Source organism: Xiphias gladius, chromosome 4 (assembly GCF_016859285.1).
Source record: "Xiphias gladius isolate SHS-SW01 ecotype Sanya breed wild chromosome 4, ASM1685928v1, whole genome shotgun sequence".
Taxonomy (NCBI): domain Eukaryota; kingdom Metazoa; phylum Chordata; class Actinopteri; order Istiophoriformes; family Xiphiidae; genus Xiphias; species Xiphias gladius.
In genome coordinates, this window is record NC_053403.1 from 1,451,871 (window position 1) to 1,472,487 (window position 20,617).

Below are 20,617 nucleotides of genomic sequence, written 5' to 3' on the forward strand. Positions count from 1 at the left end.
TCTCTTCTCGTACCCTTTCCTCCTCCCCTGTCCTCCCCTGTCCTCCCCTCTCAGGGTCACAGGGAGAACTCTAACATCACCTTTGTGAACTGTGTACCGTACCCGATGTCCAATCAGATGCATCCAAAGATCCACTCAGTGATGATCTTCTTGGTTTACTTCCTGATCCCTCTTGCTATCATCTCTGTGTATTATTACCACATCGCCCGCACACTCATCAAGAGCGCCCACGACATGCCGGGGGAGGTCAGCGAACACACCAAGAGACAGGTGACTGATGGATGGGTGGGTGGGTGAATGGATGGATGGATGGATGGATGGATGGACAGATGGATGGATGGATGAACAATCTGACAAAGTCCAGCTCTGTCTTTGTTACAAGACCGTTCATTTCACTTGGTACATGGTAGACACATATGTGTAAGAATGTATGAGCAGAACGTTTTAGGTTTTTACCTGTTTTCACTGAAAAATACAGATTTTTTTTTTTTTTAAAGCAGCAGATTGATATAAACTGGTTTTCACGGGGTTTATGTCCCTGTGCGACCAACAGGTGTTGTTTCAGCAGCTAATCTGACAGAAATACCATAGAAGAACAACGGATGTATCAGTCAAGTCAACTCAATACACGTTCTCTAAATAACCCAGATTCACAAAAGGTTTCACAAAACTGTAATCAAAACCCTCTATCCTCGAACCCTGGATTCAGCTGAGGAAAACGCCCTTTAAAAAAAGAAAGAAACCTCAGGAGGAGTCTAAGAGGAGGAAACCCCCTTCAAGCGTGGACAGACAGGCAACGCACGTTGTGTTTTCAGAGCAGCCAAGCCAACCGCAGGCTGAGAAGATTCATGTTCACACTGGTCAAATGAGGAACAGGACAGTCGGCAAAAGTTGTCTGACACGCTAATACCTGCACGAGCGCTTGCCTGCATGGTTTTGTGCCATTTGACTCCTGCGCAGGAAAGGCCAGGAGAAATGAGCACTGCAGGAAGTGCAGCGAATGCCTGTTACTGAAAGGCTGCTGGACATAATTAGTGTAAAAATGGTTTTATATGGTCAAAATCATAATGAATATAACATCGAAGTCTCCAAATACGTATGAATCCACAGAATTGTTTTCTTCAACAATGAGACCTATATGTACACGATAAAGCTGGCAGTATGTAAACATGAAAAGTTTCATTGGATCAGAAAGGATTTGCTCAAATTCAAAAATCACAATTTCAAATTCACCGTCTTCCAGCGCGATGGAGCGTTTGAATGAATTGACCCTTGTACGCCAGCAGGGAGTGTTTAGCCCTTACAAATGAATAAAGAGTAAATAATAGAGTCAAACAACACCCCCCCAGTTAATATTTCAGCCACGATGGAGGTTTAGTGGAGGACTGTGTCAGCCGGAATGAGTAATCACCTTACACCAGCTTGATCTTCACAGATGAGGGAGAGGTCAGAGGGACGGGGGAGCTGAATGATTGTAGCACAGCTGGGAATTACTGATTTACCTCCGTGGATCGTGATAATCATCATTGCTGACGGTAAATGCAGTATAACGTACAATTTCACAGCGCTAATACGATCAGTACAACAAGAGACTCATGTCATACTCACCAGTCTGCTGCTCCGAGCTTCTCCTTTTAACAGAAGTCCAGTGTATTACCTCCTCATTGTTTTCAGGTGTTTCCAGTTTTCTTTTTAATCCCTGTTAAGCTGCCGTCAATGAAACTTGGCACTTCCTGTCGATTTAGCTTTAAAAGCCTCCCTGCTGGAGCTTTTATTCTGATGCGTCTGTGCAGGAAGTGTTGATTTGCTGACATCGGCAGTACCTGCACGTTCAGAGGCAGCAGCAGTCACGGGGTCATCAGAACCTATTAAGATTAACAAGGAAGGAGGCAGTAGAGGTACCGGCCGCAGCTTTAGACCTGAAGAAGCTTGAACTGGGCGTGAGGCTTAGAAACAAAACGGAATTCAGACAGAACAAACACAGCTTCGATACAGCTGCATCTTGACTCTCGTTTGTCTTACGAAGACCTGAGACCTGACCTGGACTTAACCCAAAGGACTTGAGACTTGACTCGTTTCAAGTGATTTGAGACTTGGACTTTTTTTTAAATGACTTGAGACCTGACCCAGCTTCCTTCAAAAGAATCGGGACCTGACTGGAACTTAGTTTCGAATAACAAAAGACTCGACTTTAACATATTAAAAAAATCTTGAAATCATTGTCAACTCAAGTTTTTTTGTTTCAACTGACCCGTGACTTGGACCTGTTTCAACTAACTGAATACTTGGACTTGTTTCAGTTAAATTGGATTTGTTTGACTGAAATGAGTTTGATACTTGACTTGGACTTGCTGTAGTTGACTTGAGACATGACTCAGACTTATTTCAAATGAACCGAGTGGACTTGAAATCTCAAATACAAATGACTTGAGACGTTTCTTTGTTGTGAAAGTTTGACTTGGATTAAAGGCCTTGAGGTTTGATTCAGACTCCAGACTTGACTTGGACTTGTTTTTAAAAAACTGGAGACTTGACTGTCTTCTTTCAAATGACTTTAAACTTGACTTGAAATTGAAAATTGACTTGGACTTGCCCTGAGGGACTTGAGGTTTGGCTTTAACCTTTTTCAAATGATTTGACAGTTGGCTCTGAGTTGTTTGAAATTACGTGAGACCTGACTGAGACTTGATTTACCTAAAGGACACGAGACTTGACTTGGGACCTGACTCTGACTTGTTTCAAATGGTTTGAGACTCGATAGCAATCCTGGCAGTTACGGCACCACTGGAGGAGCTAAACATAAAGTAAGTGAGTACCTGTAACTCCGCCAGCGGTGGGATCATTGTGGTCCTAGCTCTCCCTTTCTCCACACTCTGCCTGGAGCTCGTTAACCCAAGGTTGTCGCACGGAAAATGCATAAACACTGAAGGAGAAGTCATTTCAGTGACATAAAAAGCGGAGCCCAGCTGCAGCCTCTGTCGCTCTGAGGGGACACTTTGCAGTGCAGCTGACCTCGACAAACTGAGGGGTTAATGGAGAGTCACTGACTAGCGGTGAATCAACTCCGAGAGAGGAGGAGGACCATCGGAGGCGCTCACTGAAATGTGAAAAACACACTCTAATGGCCGGGCGGCGTGTGAAGCACGGCCTTGTTTGTATTACACTGTAGCTGTAGATGACAGCTTCACATTTGTCTGTTCCCCAGGCGCAGCCAGCGGTGGACTATGGGGATCGGCTTATTGCTGAGATCCCCGGAATATTCCCGTGGGTCCGTCATGACCATTTCGAAGACATTGTTTTAGTCAGATGTGTAAAATTAGGGCTACAATTTTCAACTGTCTGACCTTTTCACTCAGTTGTGCTGCCGGGCGTTGATTAATTTATCGATGCGATCATCTAGAGCCAAAAGTATGCGGACAGCACTGTTCGCATACTTATGTGCACTTTTGTTCCGGGTCTTTAAGGTGGAAACCTCTGTGCCGCAACATAATGGGAAACGTTAGACGACAGTTGTCATCCAGCTTCTGCGGCGACAGCTTAGGGAAGATCCTTCCCTGCTTTAATATGACCGTGCCCCTGTGCACAAAGCCAGCTCCATAAAGAAATGGTTTTGGTAATGCTTTATTTTATGGGTCTTTAGATTCCTAATCATCTCCCAGAAAGGACCGTACAGAATGGCACTAGCCATAGGTAACACTGGCGATTCAACTGGCTACTAAGCTAGTTTAAGCGACAGGCTTTTTTAGTCGGGGCACAGCAGGTCAGCTGAACATGCAAAAATGTGCAATTCGTCCACAGGTTAGTGTATAATTAAATAAAGATGAAGAATAAATAAATGATTGATGAATCATTATTTTCTTGGGTTTAAGTCAAACAGTTCTTCGAAAAAACTACTACAACACCTGCAGCATCTATTGTCTGGATCCTCTCTATGATTAGTCACAAATTACATAGTGATTTCCAGGCAGTTTTCTAAATAATTACGAGGAAATTTTATAGAAATCCACCGCGGTTTTGCCAACAAAATACTAAATTTCTCCGCCCTCCGTCCTGCGTCTGCGTCCACGTCTTCCTCCCTCTGTGTCCCGGTCCGTCGCGCCTCCTCGTGCGTTTCGTCTTATTCGCCTCATCACAGCTAAACCCATCTGCGCCTCCTCGTGGGGGAGCGATGCTATCGGCGTTTTTATAAAATGGGAGAAGCCTCTTCACACGCCGCCCGTATCGTCACATCTATAGAGGTTGGAAGCCAATTGCTACATTAACTCCAGAGGCTCACATCAATACCACACACGGCTACTCTCTTATCTGAGCGCAGAGCTAATTCATTGTGTTCCCAGAGATAAGGAATACTTTAGAGGACGCACACTTTAAGAGGTGCATCCACACACACACACACACACACACACACACACACACACACACACACACACACACACACACACACAACAGAGCTGGAAAGGTACATTTCAGGCCACACCATTGATCAGAAAACGCTCTTTTAGGTTTGTTGTTGATGCTGACAAACTGTACTTTGTTGGTAAGTTTGGAGGAGTTTTTGGGGAAAGGATACTCATTCAAAACAAGAGGATAAAAATAACGTTGAATGTGGAAGAAAATGGCAAAACAAACACTCAATAAATGGACAAACACTGAATTTGTTGCGTAAAGTTGCAGTTAGAGATGTTCATACTTTATTAATCTTACTAATAAGCTCACGTCAAACATTTTGGATATTACAAAACCTGTTGCACTGGATTTTACATCTGATGAATCGTAGGCTCAAACTGCTGCTACACATTTAATACGTTTTGATTTGTAAAAGTTGTTGCTACACAGTATTAACGTGTTAACGATTAGTCGATTGATCGATTCGTCAGTCGTCAGAAAAATAATCTGCAACTACTTTAATACGTCGCTGATCATTTAAGTCATTTAAAAAAATATTTAAATAGTTGTATATTTCTGTAAACTGAATATCTTTGGGTTTTAGACTGTTGGCAGGAAAACACAAGACATTTGAAGCTGTCGCCTCGGACCCTCGGACGCTTTCCGACATTTTATGGACTAAACGATTAATCGATTATTCAAGAAAATCATCTGCAAATTAGTTGATTACGAAAATAATCGATAGTTGCAGCACTGCACAGAGATTCTCATTGTCTGATTCAACAAAGTATTAAAAAATACTACAAAAATAAACACTACACCTCCTCTCAGACTCGCTTGAGGATAATATGTCGCTTATGTTTCAGTACAAATGATCTAAGACCATTGTTCTTGGTAACAAATCACAGAAACAGATGGTTGATACAATCAGAACACATTCAGTAAACAACCCAGTGCTGCCGAAATAATGTGTAAACATTTGTCTTAGCAAGGTAGGCCTAAATATCGTCAGTGTGTGTGTGTGTGTGTGTGATGAGAGGATAAATTGACCTGATGGAAAAAAATAGCATCGCTCCGTGCCACCAGACGGCGAGATGTCCTCAACTGTAATGAGATGAATCAGATGAGACATTATACAGCGATGGTGAAAGAGAGGAAGTGACCGAGGAGGATTTCTGACGTTCAGCAGATGTTGGAGGATAAATGCATATGAAAGCGAAAACTCCTCCGGTTTGCAGCTGGTGGAGAAACCGACGGCCTGCAGCAACGTCGAAGCTCTGTGAGACCATCAGACCCATCATTCGCCACAGAAGCAGAGAAAGAGAGACTATTTTAGCCAGGAAAAAAAAGAGGATAAGTTAGAAACAATAAAAACAAAAATAAAAAGCCAGTCTCACCGCGAGGTGCATCTGGTTGCTCTCCTCGAGCTTTCGATCGTATCACTTGATCTTTATCGGTAGATGATCAAATTTTCATGTTTCTGACCAATTTTGTTTCAGCTGAAAAGTTTCAAAAATAGTCTTGAGTATTTTATTTTTTATTTTGTTATTTTCAATTCTATTGATTAATGAATTAATGAATTGATCAATTTTTTTTTTCTGGCGGAAAAGGGCTTCCATGTAAACCCTGATCTATTTTAGCACAATGATAGGATAAGGTTTGTGGCTGCCGTCAGAGGAAATCCACCCTAAAATAATAATAATAATAATATTAATAATAATAATAATAATATTAGGAAATTAAATACTAATAAAGTAATAACAATTAAGTGGATTTGGTGTTTCTGTCGACAGCAGGGCGGAAACGGCTTTGAAATGGAAAATACGTTTTTCTTTCGTTCTGTGGTGGCTGTTAAAAACATTTTTCAATGGGTCTTGGTTGTGGGAGAATTAGGAGTCACAACTTCATAATCCGAAAAATCCTTTCGACAGTCATGTTCTCAGGTCATGTTTGTCCGTCTCTGCTGCACCCGTTTGCAGTACAAAAAAATCGAATTCAAGAATGTTCACGAGTCACTTTAGTAAAGAGAAGAAAAATTCTCTCAGTAAACAGACTCGTATGCAAAATAGTTTGACTTGATCTTTGACTTGCAAACAGTTTTGTTTTTTTTGTTTTTTACAGTTTTGGGTCAAAGCATTTCAGGACTTTCTGACGAAAGCTTTCAACCAAAGTTAAACACTGCCTCACTTCAGAGAAATCAGGGCACAAAAGAACACATTTCTGTCAATTTATCGTGACTGACTTGGCTCTTCGGCAGCACGTTTGACTCTTGTTTCCGGCGACAGCTGACTAACAGCTCCAGAATAACAAAATGATTGCATGCACGGGCATTTGACAGAAATCACATAAAAACTATCATCGTTTTCTGTGAGACTTGACCGCGGGGTCGATCGGACGGGAGGCCATTGCATTCATGGAACTGGCAGGTGCTGATTGATCTTTCAAACAGCCCTTTACGTCACGCCGCAGCTAAAAACAAACACAGAAAGTAGCTCGGAGGTGTAACAAATGACAAAAAGATAGCGAATACTGTCACAGTCACAGACGGAGGACGAAATGGTCGTCATCAGGAGAACTTTCCAGAGTTGTCGAATCCTGTCTGACAGTGTCACACTGTAAACCTGTTAAGGTTTGGAGTCTCATAAACCTTCAGACAAATTTCCAACTAACTGAATTGCCTCAAACCAGTTGACTTGCAGTGAATCTGGAGCTTCTGGGGCCCCTGGTGGTCTGGCTCCCCGGGGTAGTTGCCCGCATTACCTGTTAGGATATCAAGCCCCGAATTAGAGGAGGGGTTGCTTGTTTTTACCACCATAATCCAGGTGGTGCTGAGTTAATGGCTGCTCTGTGACCCCTGAGCGTTGTTGAAATGATCTTTCTCAGGTCTAATTGGAAAGAAACAGCAACTAGATTTTCAAATTCTTTGTTCGATAAAAGCTTCGGTTTTACTTTTTTTTTTTTTACAAGGTTTCCTGCAGCGTTTTTAAAGCCAAACCTTCCTTAAGTAACAGGATATTTTCCAATAATCTACCAAAACATGACACAAACAACAGATTTAACCATTTTTTTAATGGATTTTGCAGGAAATGTTCGGATCCTGTCCGGTAAAATGGTTGATAAAGTCTGTCAGTAATGAGCGCGGTGTGAAAATCGGCAGGCTCCAATGCAGATCCCTTTAGCAAAAGAAAACAGGAAAAAAATTGCTTGTTACTGACGCTGTTTAATATAAATGTTAATGAGTCGGCAGCGGTGCTGCGAGAGGCCCTGACATGGAATAATTACAAAGTTTACTTCCAAACTTCAGAACCGTTAAGACTCACTGAATTGGACTGACAGTCAACAGAGAAAGAAGAGGAGAGAGGTTGCAGGCGAATGTTTGCAGAGGAAAAGAGCGAAAACAAACACACAGAGGGAGATAGACGGAGAGCGGAGGGGGGGGAGGCATGAAATGAATGGCCGGAGGAGTTTTGAATGGGCACCAGACATGAAAAAAGAGGGCAAAGTGTGAAAATGTGTAGGTGAAAAAAGCAGCAGCTTGTGAAAAGTAACTGCGGTTCAGGTTAGGACCAATAAATACTTCACGCAGAACAGCTGGTTAGAACTGGACTTATTTTTCATTCACTGTGTGTCATAAAAGAAATTTTAAGAATACATCTCAACACAATGACGTGCCTCACGATGGACATCTTTCTCCACAGCAGTGTTGCTTCACAAAAACGCATCATCCCTGCAAAGGACACAGGTTACTTGTTGTTTCTCTCCAGTTTCTCTGTATATAATGATTGTATTGTCTCTATGAGACCCACCAGCAACACTGACTCTGGGTGGGGGACTTCAAAGTACAACAAGTTGCCTGAGGTCAAGGTTTCGCGGTCAAGGGTTCGAACACCGTGACGCTCACAAAATTTTGAAGCCCAGTGTCAAAGGAGAGAGTCAAGCGCTCAAGTAGCCCAGGGTGTTAGAGAACCACCAAGGTTGGAAGTTCTGATAGAATCCAGATAGAATTCAGGTGCTGCACTGAATTCAGTCTGGATTCTGTGTGTGTGTGTGTGACATGTTAGGCTCTGATGTCCCACAGTTAGACCACATTGGTAGACACTCTTCTAAGGGAGGCTGGATCGATATGTGAAGTACCAGTACTACCAATACTATACTAAATCTAGTTTAGAGTATTGTTACCAGCGTTTAAGGGATCGGTACCAGGAAGTAATGGTTCAGCATCTCTCCTCGTCTTTGTACTTTTTAATCAATCCCTTCAAAGAGTAGAGAAACTGAATCGATCGGGTGTCGCCTTAGAACATGGGCTCTTTGGTTCTTTGCAGCTGTTGAGTGCAGTCACCTTGTTAGTTAAGAGAAGACACACATACAGTCCATGTGTGCACCTGTGGTTCGTATCTGGTTCAGGAAAAACAAGTTCATGCAGACGGAATCGCTGGCGGAGTCCGATTAGATTGGCATACCGCATCTGGAGGTGTTCTGGCTCGCATTCTTAGCCAGGTGTGAATCACATCTGTTTCTAAGAAGTAATTTTATATTAAGAATGGATCGAGTGACTGTGTGTCAGTTGAACTGAGCTCTACAAAGCTTTTTAGCATCTTTCGGGTCATTGTTTTTGGTTTTTGCAGCACGTTTCCAGTCTGGTTCAGTCTCAGTGTTTCCAGCAGGAGCAGCAGCTGTTTTCTGATAAAGCCTCCGTCCACTACCTGCTCAGCAGCAAACAGCAGACAGACACAGTCAGAGACCGGCTGGTGAACACAGTGGAGCATTTAGCAGCTGAAGAGCCAGATGTTTCCCTCAGGAGCTGGTGGAGACCAAAACCAGAGCTTAAAGAGAGGGAGTACTGGACTTGGATTCATCAGGTGGACAGAAAGTCAATTCATGCAGGTTCAAGAATTCACCCAGCATTTTGAGGCCGCCTAACTCCACGTCTGACTTTTATAGATGAGCCTTACAGCAGCATCACTTCAGGAGACTATTAAGGGACCACTACGACGTTCAAGACGAGGTTCCCCTGACCGACATGGGTAGCTGATCTAGCAAGCTTCTCTTCGGGGCTCTGATTGCGTTCTTACAGTATAAGTAACTTTAGCCCAGCAAAGCTGCTGAAAAGTAGCTTTTGTCTAATGAGCGTCAGATCACATGTCACAGGGGCCTCGATTTCATCCAGTTCAATCCTTTCAATCTGTAGAAGTTTCAAGTAGCAGTTATAGTAGCAGATTTCTCTGACTTTCTCCAGCAAAGAGATGCAGAGAACACTAAATTGAAATGAAACTGAAATGAGAGAAAACTTTTCATAACTCAGTACGAATCACAATACGACAGGAAAAAAAACAAACGGATTAAGTTTGCTTTTAAGCTTCACGTCGCCGTGATCGGTTTGCTGGAAATCCTCAGCTGAAATGCATTCGCCAAAACCTCGATCTGTGCGTTCAGTGTGAGGAAAGCTGATCTGGACAAACCAGAGTCAGATTAGATCCGACAAGACAGTTGCTGCTCCGAAAGCATCCGGTCCAGATGTCGCATGAATGCATGATAAGGACAGCGAATGATGGGAGAGTGGTGAGAACCAACATCACGTCTCACTGGGTCGTGTGGGGATGAGCAGTCGTGTCTCTGCGGAAACTCTTCAGTCTCCAGTGAAATACTTTGAAGTGTTGATTAGAGCATTTATCCACACACAGATCTAAGTGGCATCCACTGTCTAAACTGGTAATGAAGGCGCAGCAGGGCTGAGGTGACATAGCAGCCTCTTAAATGAACGTGTTGCTATGGAGTCAAGAACAGCAGCATCAGTTCAGCAGTTGCTGAAAAGTGATGTTATGGCAACAAATCAGAAACCACTCCAAGCATGTTATCATCTCATTTGTAAGAAAAAAAAAACCTAGTAATGAAGAGAAACAAACCAAAACAGAGTAGAGAATAAAGACATAAAATTCACCCAGTTTATTCCCATGTTTTAACAAGATCCTTTTCATATTATAACAAGCTATTTTTCATTTTATGTGTGTTCTTATCATTCAGTTTTAATAAGAAAAAGTTCTTATTACAACGTATCCCTTTGTCTTATTGTATCACGCAGTTTTCGTGTTATTGCACAAAATCTTGTTAAACAAGAGCCTTTTCCCATTAACATGATAAACTGCGTTGATTTATTGACAAAATGAAACAGTGTGTCCTCGAGCACTCATATAACATTATTGCTCACTTATGCGGCGCCAATATGGAATAACGCCGCTGCCCTGGGATGATCTCCCGTCGACCTTTACCTCGACGACGTTGCCCAGGAGATTCCTGTTTCGCTCGTTCAGATTCCCAAACCGACGAACGAGCGAGGAGGCCAGGGCCGATTCCACGGCGGATCCGTAAAACAACACCATAACCGCAGCAGCGCCGCACCATGGCGACGGACATCTGCGTTTCGGGAGGCACGCACCAACAGTGTCACCCTGCCCACGAAGGCATCACAGCAGAAAACGTTCGTACGGGTTATTTTAGCAGGTACAAAAGAACCACACGTTTTTCCATTTAGTTTACTGATTACTGATTTCAATGAGCTCAGTGTGTGGTTCTGATTTTCTCATAGCCAGTGCCGTCACCTCGGGGTCACACTGTAAAGGACTGTATTTTAATCACAGCCCGGTATAGCGAGTCAGCTTCCCCGCTGGCCTCGCCCAACCGAACACTGATGCTGTCGTGTTTGGTTTTCGGTTTGCTTGTCTTTTCATCCCGCTCCGATCGCACTGACTGTGTTACTGCAGAGCGCGCAGGCTGCATGCAGAGCTGCTGGTGGGGCAGCAGGCCCTTATTATGGACAATACGAGTCGCGCGCTTGACATATCGTCAGCCACACTCTGATCTCTAAACAGCAGCTGTCAGTTCGTTCTGTCTTTTACATCACTGTCACATCCGTTGCTCCAATAATTAACTCCTCTTAGACTTTATCAGTGATTCGTATGGTAACTAATTCCTTGGATGAACAAAGACGCCTGCCGTCCTCTCATTATTTCTGAGCGGGGTGTGGAAATTGAAGTGGACGCTAATTTTCATGTGTTTGTTGAGACGTTAAAGAGACACAGTGGTGTCTCTGTAGTCTACGTTTTTATTGTTAGTTGACCTCCAGCGGTCCCTTCATAATAGTAATTATGACGGGAGCAAAGGAGGGAGTCGGGTGACGTAGTATCTAGAGCGACGGGCGTGTCAGCTAAACACAGGACTCTCCCGCAGGAGGCCGCCGTTCATTTCCCGTATGAAAGTGATGCCGCTGCCTGCCACTGGTCGGCTCCCACGGGTCGTACCTGAGGGTGCGGACGCATCGGATCCATTCTCACCCTCCTTTTGTTGAGCGGCTCCGTTCGCTACACTTTTATTTTTTATTAAAAAATAAATGTATTTTTTAAAATGGTATTTCTACTTTCTCTATCACTGCGAGATTTGGTTCTGCGAGCTGGTTCTTTTCAGCCATCAGAAGTTAAAAGGAACGGATTCAGAAGACTTTTTAACTGCACGATGGATGCAGAGTAATGATTAATGGCAGCTTTTATACGAGCGCGTGACGGGAGAGTTCATCATCTGCTGCACAGTAGCTGTGCTTCATCTGTAAACCCGACAGGATAACAAGTGCACAGATGAAGAAGTGTTTTCTCCGCATTTCTGCGTTTTCCAGCAGTTGGAGCGTAACAAAAAGATGACGGCGCGGTGGCTCGCCGCACCGCCGTCGCCTCTGGCGTCGATCTGTGCCACATGTGCCTGTAATGGGATCTCCCAGGAGGCTTTGCTGGCTTCCTCCTCGGTGACAAAGGCAGCGGTTAGCGGCTCTGCCGGGGAACTGCTGGGGAGGATTAATCAACAATGAGCTGAGGAGAAACTCCATTACAGACATCGTGTGTGTGTGTGTGTGTGTGTTGAGTGTGTGCTGCATACACACATGAAGATGCATACGTGCGAGAGAAAATGTATATTCATACCTCTGAAAATGCACAAACGCACACATTTATGCAGACAAATTCACATAATCCACCCTTCCAGATGAGTTGTGGCCCGGAGCTGCAGGTGCCTAAGAGGATCTTGGGAAAAAGGCCAAACTCTGCCCGACCACTGGCGGGAAATCAAAGCAAACACAGATCAGTAGCAGCCAGCCTGGAGCGCAGAGATGATCCCTGCTCCATAATCAGCAGATTCTGCTGCTGGTTCGTTTTTTTCTATGTTTTTTTTAATTTACTGTTTCTCGTCTTGAAGAGGCGAGTCAGTCAAGCTCAGGTTTCTAGAAATTCGGTCCCTATAGATTCAGTTTCAGTCTCACAATCCTCTGATTGTGTGCAAATTGCTTTCGGATGGGATTCTATCAGGTGAGCGTTTCGGCGACGTCACAGGGTCGAGGGTCAAACTTCTTCTTGGGATTGATGGTAACTGTTTGTATCCTGTGTTTCTTTGGATTTTTTTTGTGTGTGTTGCCAGAAATTCAACATTTCCAACACTATTCTCTCATGTCCCGGCCAACAAATTATCCATCCAAAAAAAAGAAGAAAAGAAATAAACAACTAAATGCTAGTTTTTTTTCTGTTTTTATACTTTGGTTTTTGTATGGACTCACAAACAAAACATGAGGTGTTGATCAATGAGCTTTACAGGTGCCGGTAGGTGGATGCTAGCTGTCTCTCCCTGTTTTCTTCATGCTAAGCTAACTGTCTGCTGACTACAGCTTCGTGTTTACCATCCACGCTTGACATTGGTATCGATCTTCTCTTCGAACTCACAGCAAGAAAGTTAGAGCACAAAATATCAACTGCTTTCAGGACGTGAACATCGGGGCATGCGACGTCAGTCAGACGATGATTCTGCAAAAAAAGAAAACGTTTTTATTTCTCATCCAACGCCATCGTTATTCAAATTCTTGCCTCTCTCTAGCTACACGTGGTTATTGCTGATAAAAAAGGAAAACGTTAATTGTAGGTCTGTGAAGGGGGGGGAACTGGGTTTTCTGCCGCATGACGTGCTGACGTGCTACACGCCCACGCACTCCATTACCCGTACTGGCGCTGAACGTTGGTACTGGATGTAAATCTTGGGGTGTGGAATCGTCCAGTGTGAACGTGATCGGTCTGCGTATCATCTTTCCACGGGTTTCCGTCCGAATGTGGCACGAATTTAACGAAAAGAAAATGCAAATTAAGGCGAGTTTCCCTCCGCTGCTGTTGCGTGAACATGAGTTAATTTGTTGGAGATAAACGGCCGGCGGAGCTGATTCTCCAGCCGCTGCCATTAAACCACCACAGAAGAAGAGGACGCGGCGAGACGAGGTCGTTAGAAGAGCTCAAAGCTCAGACGATGGAAAGAACCGTGTGGAGAACGTGATGGAAATCCGACATTTCTGTCTGTTTCATGTGTTGATGTGAGGAAGGTTCCGGCCTCCTCACGGCTCCTCACAGACCTGATGATGAAACCATCTCAATCACCATCATTTAAGTCACAGAGAAGGGAGATTTTCTTTCATATTTTTGGCATTTACATTTTTGGCTTTTGATGTGCAAATCGAATCTTCTGACACAAACAGGTGGATGGAAACGCAGCTGGCGTTAACAATACAGCAACATCCTCGAGCCTCAACACGTGTATTCATATTGACATTCTGCAAAATCTAAGGCTCTGATCTATCAGTGCGTATATTCAAATTTAATAATCATGTAATCAGTCGCCGTATTCGAGGTCTGTGAAAGTTTTATTTTGGCCTTCATCACATCGAGCTTGTGTTTGTGATGAGCGTGTAAATATGCCTCGTGTTTGAAGATTTGTTTTATTTTGTAGAGTAACAGGGAGTTCCTGTGGTGCAGTCTGGTTCACAGTGATCCCCCAACATATCAACATATCAAACAGATGCAGGCGAGGGGAGGAAGAAAGCCTCCCTGCACCAGAGGGAAATAAATATCTATGTTGCCTGGTGTGTCAACAGTACACGTGCCGTAGAGCTGGTTTTTATGTTCCGGGTGAGATGGTCCAATGAGCTCCTCGGGGTTTAATTTACACACATAAACTATGGTGAACAAGAACGGAGCACAGCGGAAGAGCGCCGTTTGTCTGCTGCTCTTCCCGTTGAGCAGCGACTCTGAAAACTCCGGGAGTGTGTTCACCAGAAGGTCAGGAGGTCTGATGTGTTTGCTATCTGCAGTACACGGAGAGGCACTCTGAAAAACGCTGTTGACATTTTTATGCCTGTTTGTTGTGAGCCGAATGCCTTCGTGCGGAGACGGTTCGCGTAAAGTGCATGTGGCTGACGTGACTGACCTTTTTCACATGTCACTGATAATTTTTCAGCATTGGCCTGACAAGGTCAAACTCCTTGTACGCTACCGTGCACGTAATGCATTTGGTGTTTAAACATGGTTCCAAATCCATTCTCCCTCGCCGTCCATCTCTTCCTCTGTTTCCGTCAATTTCATCATCCTGTTGGACGTTTGGAGGCAGCTTTTAGCATGCAGGTCCCAGTGGGAGTTAAACTTTCAGTCCTGTCTAGCATGATTACATTTTAAGTGAATGTGGGTGCGAAATAACTGCTTTTTACCAGTTTTGCTTTTAAGCATTTCTAGCCTGGATTTTTAAGCTGCAGCGAAATCATCTGAAGCCATTTGTACCTTGGCAATTTAGCATTTCATGGCTTTCAACCTCCATTATTTCAGTTTTTGCCAAACTGGATGGAAAAATCAACCTAAATTGAATAAAAAGTCCTAACATGGCAACACTTGAGAAAGGACAATAACCGAGTCCTTTAGACCCACTTGTTGGAGCAATACCGAACTTTTTATTGACCAGTCAGCGTCGCCCACCGTTTTTTTCGCCCATAATTTGTCACGTGCGTCATTCGGCATCCGCTTCCCGCTGAATTGTTATTTTAGAGTCCCCCCCCCGTCTGAATGATCTGAATATGGGATATAAAACATGGAATCACTCTGCCAATTTTTGGCAGACAGTATATTTAACAATATCAAATACCTGCACAAAATGACGGTAATCAGCGGATTCAAACCATTTGTTAAACCCTTGAACAATAGTTAGTGCTGCGTTGACATGATTGAGCTGCAGAACATCTTTCTATACCTCTGCTCCCTCCACCCCCTCTACACCACCCAGCTGATGCTCTCTCATTGTTTCTTTTTATCTGCCCCCCTCCAGATGGAGACGAGGAAGCGCCTGGCCAAGATCGTGCTGGTGTTTGTGGGTCTGTTCGCCCTCTGCTGGTTCCCCAACCATGTGCTCTACATGTACCGCTCCTTCCACTACCACGAGATGGATCTGTCACTGGCCCACCTTGTCATCACCCTGCTGGCCAGAGTCCTCAGCTTCTCCTCCTCCTGCGTCAACCCCTTTGCCCTCTACATGCTCAGCGAGAGCTTCCGCAGGCACTTCAACAGGTCTGCAGATAACATGTCTGGGAGGTGGTGTTATCCGTGATGACAGGTTTCAGACACAACCAAAGGTTCCACATTCATGCGGGGTACAGGGGCGAGCGAATGTTACCGTTCGGCTCAAATTAGAGTTCCTGGATCCTGCCATCCATCAGTCTAACCTTTAACTAGGCTGGTAAACTGGCCGGGTTGATATACCAGCTGATATTTGCTTATTGCAGATGTGTCACATTGGTGTATATGTTGGCTAGGTAGCAAGAGATTGCAGTGCAGTAATGCCAAACTAGGCTTGAGGAAATTTAGAAACAGTCACTTTTACTTTGTCTTTCAGAGCTCTGACAAGTTAATTTTTGGACCTGTGAAATGTTCCACTTAGTGTGTGTCTTTGTCACGGTTCTTTAAAAAAAAAAAAAAACTCCAATCAAGACGGCAGGTATCAAGATGGATCGTTTTCATCATGTGTTCACGTTTCAATGTTTTATATCATTGGACAGCGCTAGTCAGCCGGTAGCCAGACAGCGGACGCCAATCAGCGACTGTAATTCAAGCACTACATCAGGGCTCTGCCTGGACTAACTCCACGCTCCACATAAGTCACCCAGCTTCAGAGGTATAGGAATATATAAAGAGCATGCAATGACTGAATCATTGCATACATAGAGTATATGATCCCAAATTTTCAAAATATTGTTTGAGTGTTAGAGCTGCTGAGCAACAAAATGTTGTAATTCCACATTTCAGCATTGCAGTTTGACAGAGAGTAAAGCGAGACAGAAAAGAGAACATTGTGTTATGGCTCAGGTTAACTGCCCTTAAAAATGATGGAAAACATGCAGGGAGTGGACGCTTGAACAATTCTTCATGTCCGTATCGATCGGCTCTATATAATGCAAATAAATAAGACATGTAGACGATGGGAGGACACAAATTGAAATGCCTGCAGACAGCCGAGACTTGGCTTCTGCTCTGACGGGCTGCTGGCTCAGTATTGGCTCAACGGCGTTGCTGTGGTTTTTTTTTACTCTGTGTACAGACCATGCTAAATCGCAGTTGTAGACTAATCAGAACTTTCCCAAAGGCTGAACATTTGTAGAACTCCGAGCACTCAGAAACAGATTCAGGAAACAACCAGTTGTCAAGTGCTTAATTTCTCACTGTGAATGGACGCCGCAAAATGTGGTAATCACGGTCTCCTCATTTTGTAAATCTCCATTCGAGCGGGCGGGATGGAAACCCGCTTCACCATTCATCACGCCAACTCTGGCACAATCTTCTCTGTGACTGTGACTGTCAAAGTGAGAAACGGTAACCCGGAGACAGTCACCCCCAAAAGCAACAGAGAAAATGTCGGAAAAATAAAATGGGAAGCCTCTGGGAAGCAATTATAATGAGGCTGCGTGAGGCGCACGCGATAATTCACCTGCCTTCAGATTTATTTTTTATGACTTGAAGGGAAGTTTCAACTGTGTTATTGGTCCAAGTGTGAGGATTTCCAGAAAGTACAGAGATCTCAAGACTTTTTCTACCAAGTGAGCTAGTTAACAATATATATTTCCCTGTTTTTCAGGATTATGTCTTCGGAAAAAGACATAATCTGCTAGATCTTGCTTCAATTTGACTTGAGTCTTTTTGTTTACTTATCATCCTCTATACTGTAGCTGCTGTACGGCTGACTTTCCATCAACTAATAACCATTTCCATTATGCTATAATCTGCAGATTTCTCAATTCATCAACTATTCATCGTTTAATATTGAAGTGTCAGAAAATAGTGAAAAAATGTCCATCAAAATGTCCAGAACCCAAGCTGATATCTTTGTCTGTTCACCAATTCAAAACCAAAATGTATTTAGTTTTCTATCATAGAAGTCAATTTTCGATTTTCGAGGCTAGAACTGGTGACTTGTTTGGTATTTTTGCTTAAGAAAAAGACTGAAGCAACGAATCAGTAATCAAAATAATTGATGAGTAATTTTCTGTCGATCAATTAATCCACAGATGGTCTGGGCTTTACTCTCTATACAGACTGGACACCTGTGCAGTGTCATACTGCGAGCAGCCGTCACCAGAGCACAAAAAACAGCAACAGGACACGTTCGCCCTGCATTAGCGATGTCTTGACACAGCAAATACAGCTTCAACACCACAGTGAAGGAGAGCAGACTGGAAAACACTGAGGTTACAGTCACAACGGGGACACAGGATTAAAAACTCAAGCAGAAGTTTCTCAGGTGTTCAAAATAACTCCTAAGCTGAACATTGTGAGCCTTTTAAATTGTCGCTGTCTCCTTAGTTACCTGCATCACCACATGCTGTGCCAGTCAGGTAGCGCTGTGGAGCAATGAGTTCAGGTGTGGGGCCCTATTTTATTGGTATATTCGGCACATTAGAATGCGTGGGCATGTGTGTCATGAACGTGCATTGCTTCAAACCGAGAAACATAGTGTGTATGTGTGGGCGAGATTCAGAGAAGGAGAAGACTGCTGGCTGATGGAAACATACTGCAGATGCTAAAAATTCAGCTTTCGAAATATTAAAAAAGACAAAACAAAAAAAACCAGCTTTGTAAATGTTTTACGTGGAAAGAAATGGTGGTTCACGCAGTGCCTTTTGGTGTGAATCACTGGATGCGATCATTACTCTGTTTATAAGAAAACTCAAAAGGGCAGTCGAGCGTGGGCACCGCTACGAGCGTGGTCACCCGTGCTCGGAGGCTGCTCATGTGCTCGCGGCTCAGCTCCTTGGTCAATGCGGCTTATGCCTCTTTTTCAACGAGCCACCGGCCAAGCGCTTCAATCTGATTTTTATTTCCATTCTTTTCAGTAGCCGCCTCCAATTTGTCATTACATTGCATTACACCATGTCCACGGAGGAGTCTTGACTCTGACTGTTTGGAAGGTCTGTATTAACTTTTAGTAAGCAGACTACGTAACACAGGGGTTCGAAATTATTGTGCGGGTATTGATATTAGGGTAAAGACATCAGCAATCAGGCCTAACTAATAAGCTCAGACAGCTGCAAGGGAAAGGAGAGAGGAAACGCGTCCAGTGTTGTTCTTCGGTCCTATCTAATCTAAATTATTTTCCACGCTCCCTTCTGTTTAATACCATTCATTTTTCTGCTGAGGTCCTATCTGTGCTACTTTGCTTTAGTTATTTCACAGTATTTTAGGGGCAATTTCTGAAAGCCATATTTCTTAGAAATTAATTATTGAACACAAATTAAAAAGTCTAAAATATCAGTTTACGGAAATAGACATAAAAAAAAATCAGTAAATATTAAATGGAAACTGGAATGGGAACGGATCAGGTTCTTTTCCCCCCTTTTGTTTGAATCTGTTATGCTTTAACTCACATGTAAGACAACAAATATGCAAAAACTCTACATAAATAAAACGCTACACTGTAAGTCAGTAAAATGATTTGTAATTCAAGAAGTACATTAGTTGTTCTGTTGTGAGTAAAAATCAAACCTCTAAGATCTGTCATGAGGATTTTTAAAGCAATGGTCACTGAGTACTTTCAGACGTCTCAAGGCTTTGCAGACGCCTCGTTCATGCAGTTTACTCTTTCTTCTTCCTCCACAGTCAGCTGCGATGTGGTAGAGGTCCACGCCCCGAGCGCCAGGCCAGCTACCTGCACAGCACCTCCCACATCCGCCTCACCTCCATCAAGAAGACCATGCCCACCGCCGCCATCATCGCTCCAGCAGCCAATGGCAACTCCAACAGACAAGAAGTGGCTCTGTGAGGCAGGGAGGCTGGGAGTCAGTGATTTACAGCTTCATCTCATCCCAGGAGCTCTGTGAACATAGGACTCCCGCAGCTACAAGACCAGGAGAGGTATTTTGGTGCAAAGTGTAGTCTGTGTGGATGGGTAGAGGAAACTCTACAGGCCTTGTACCAGGTGAATGATTGTACCAGTTGCTCCTGACACTTCATCATCTGCATCCTCAACTTGGCAACGAAACAAGAAGTGCCTCTTGGAAATACAAGGTCAGAAGTCAAAGGGAAGCTAAAACCTTATCAAACTGAAAATTACTTTACTTTTCTACAGCCACAACTCTCCAGATTTACCAACATATGTTTGATAAATGTAGACATCTTACTTCATATGTTGGGAGACGTAAAACTTGCAAGGGAAGGTCTAACAAACCACAAGTCCAAGACGGGAGAGGACAGACGGTCTTAGCATGTCTGCTGTGAAAGCTTGTTCCTCTGTGCTAAGTTGCTGGAATGTTCATCATCGATTGATTTAAAAAGCCATTTTCATCTACAGTATTTGGTGACACTCTATTGATCCACTGAGAGGCGGGACTTTGCCTGCCTTCTTGTCTGCTGCCTCATGATAAGGAGGATCAGATACAGAGCAACATCCCCAGAGACATGGGCGAGGATTTGATGAATTCTTGGCTCCACTTGAGGACTGACGGTTTGACTCTCTAATTACAGGATGGTCTCTCTCTCTCTCTCTCTCTCTTTCTCTGAACTTCTGCTATGATTACGATCTTAACTGAATGCAGTTATAGCAGTTAAACGCTACCCGAAGCCTTGTAAACCAAAATATCTCCTTGGGTGGAGGAAAACCTCTTTGGTAAATGTTTGTTTTGTGGCTCTGTTACTTTTTGTATCCACCAGGTACCCATTCTGTCTTACCCATGCTCTGAACTGCACCCTACAGTGGATGAGATTTCCAGTGCAGTTTACAGTTGTTTAGTGGACCTATAAAAGGGATATGATCCTGGTCCTCGAAAAACTGGTGCAAGAGTTGAGTCAGTTATGTTCTCAGCAGGCGCTGGGCCCTGCCAGGGTTGTGCCCAGTCAGCAATTTCGTTTGT

General features: G+C 43.7%; 1 protein-coding gene across 1 annotated transcript in view; it reads left to right on the top strand.

The window, feature by feature from the left end:
* Positions 1 to 20,198, top strand: part of nmbr (neuromedin B receptor) — a 46,395-nt gene extending 26,197 nt beyond the window's left edge. Inside the window, exons 3-5 of the mRNA XM_040125121.1 lie at positions 55 to 270; positions 15,550 to 15,788; positions 19,368 to 20,198. Coding sequence (XP_039981055.1) covers positions 55 to 270; positions 15,550 to 15,788; positions 19,368 to 19,530 — 618 coding nt within the window. The 3' untranslated portion in view covers positions 19,531 to 20,198. The remainder of the gene's footprint in view (positions 1 to 54; positions 271 to 15,549; positions 15,789 to 19,367) is intronic.
* Positions 20,199 to 20,617: the final 419 nt, after the last annotated feature.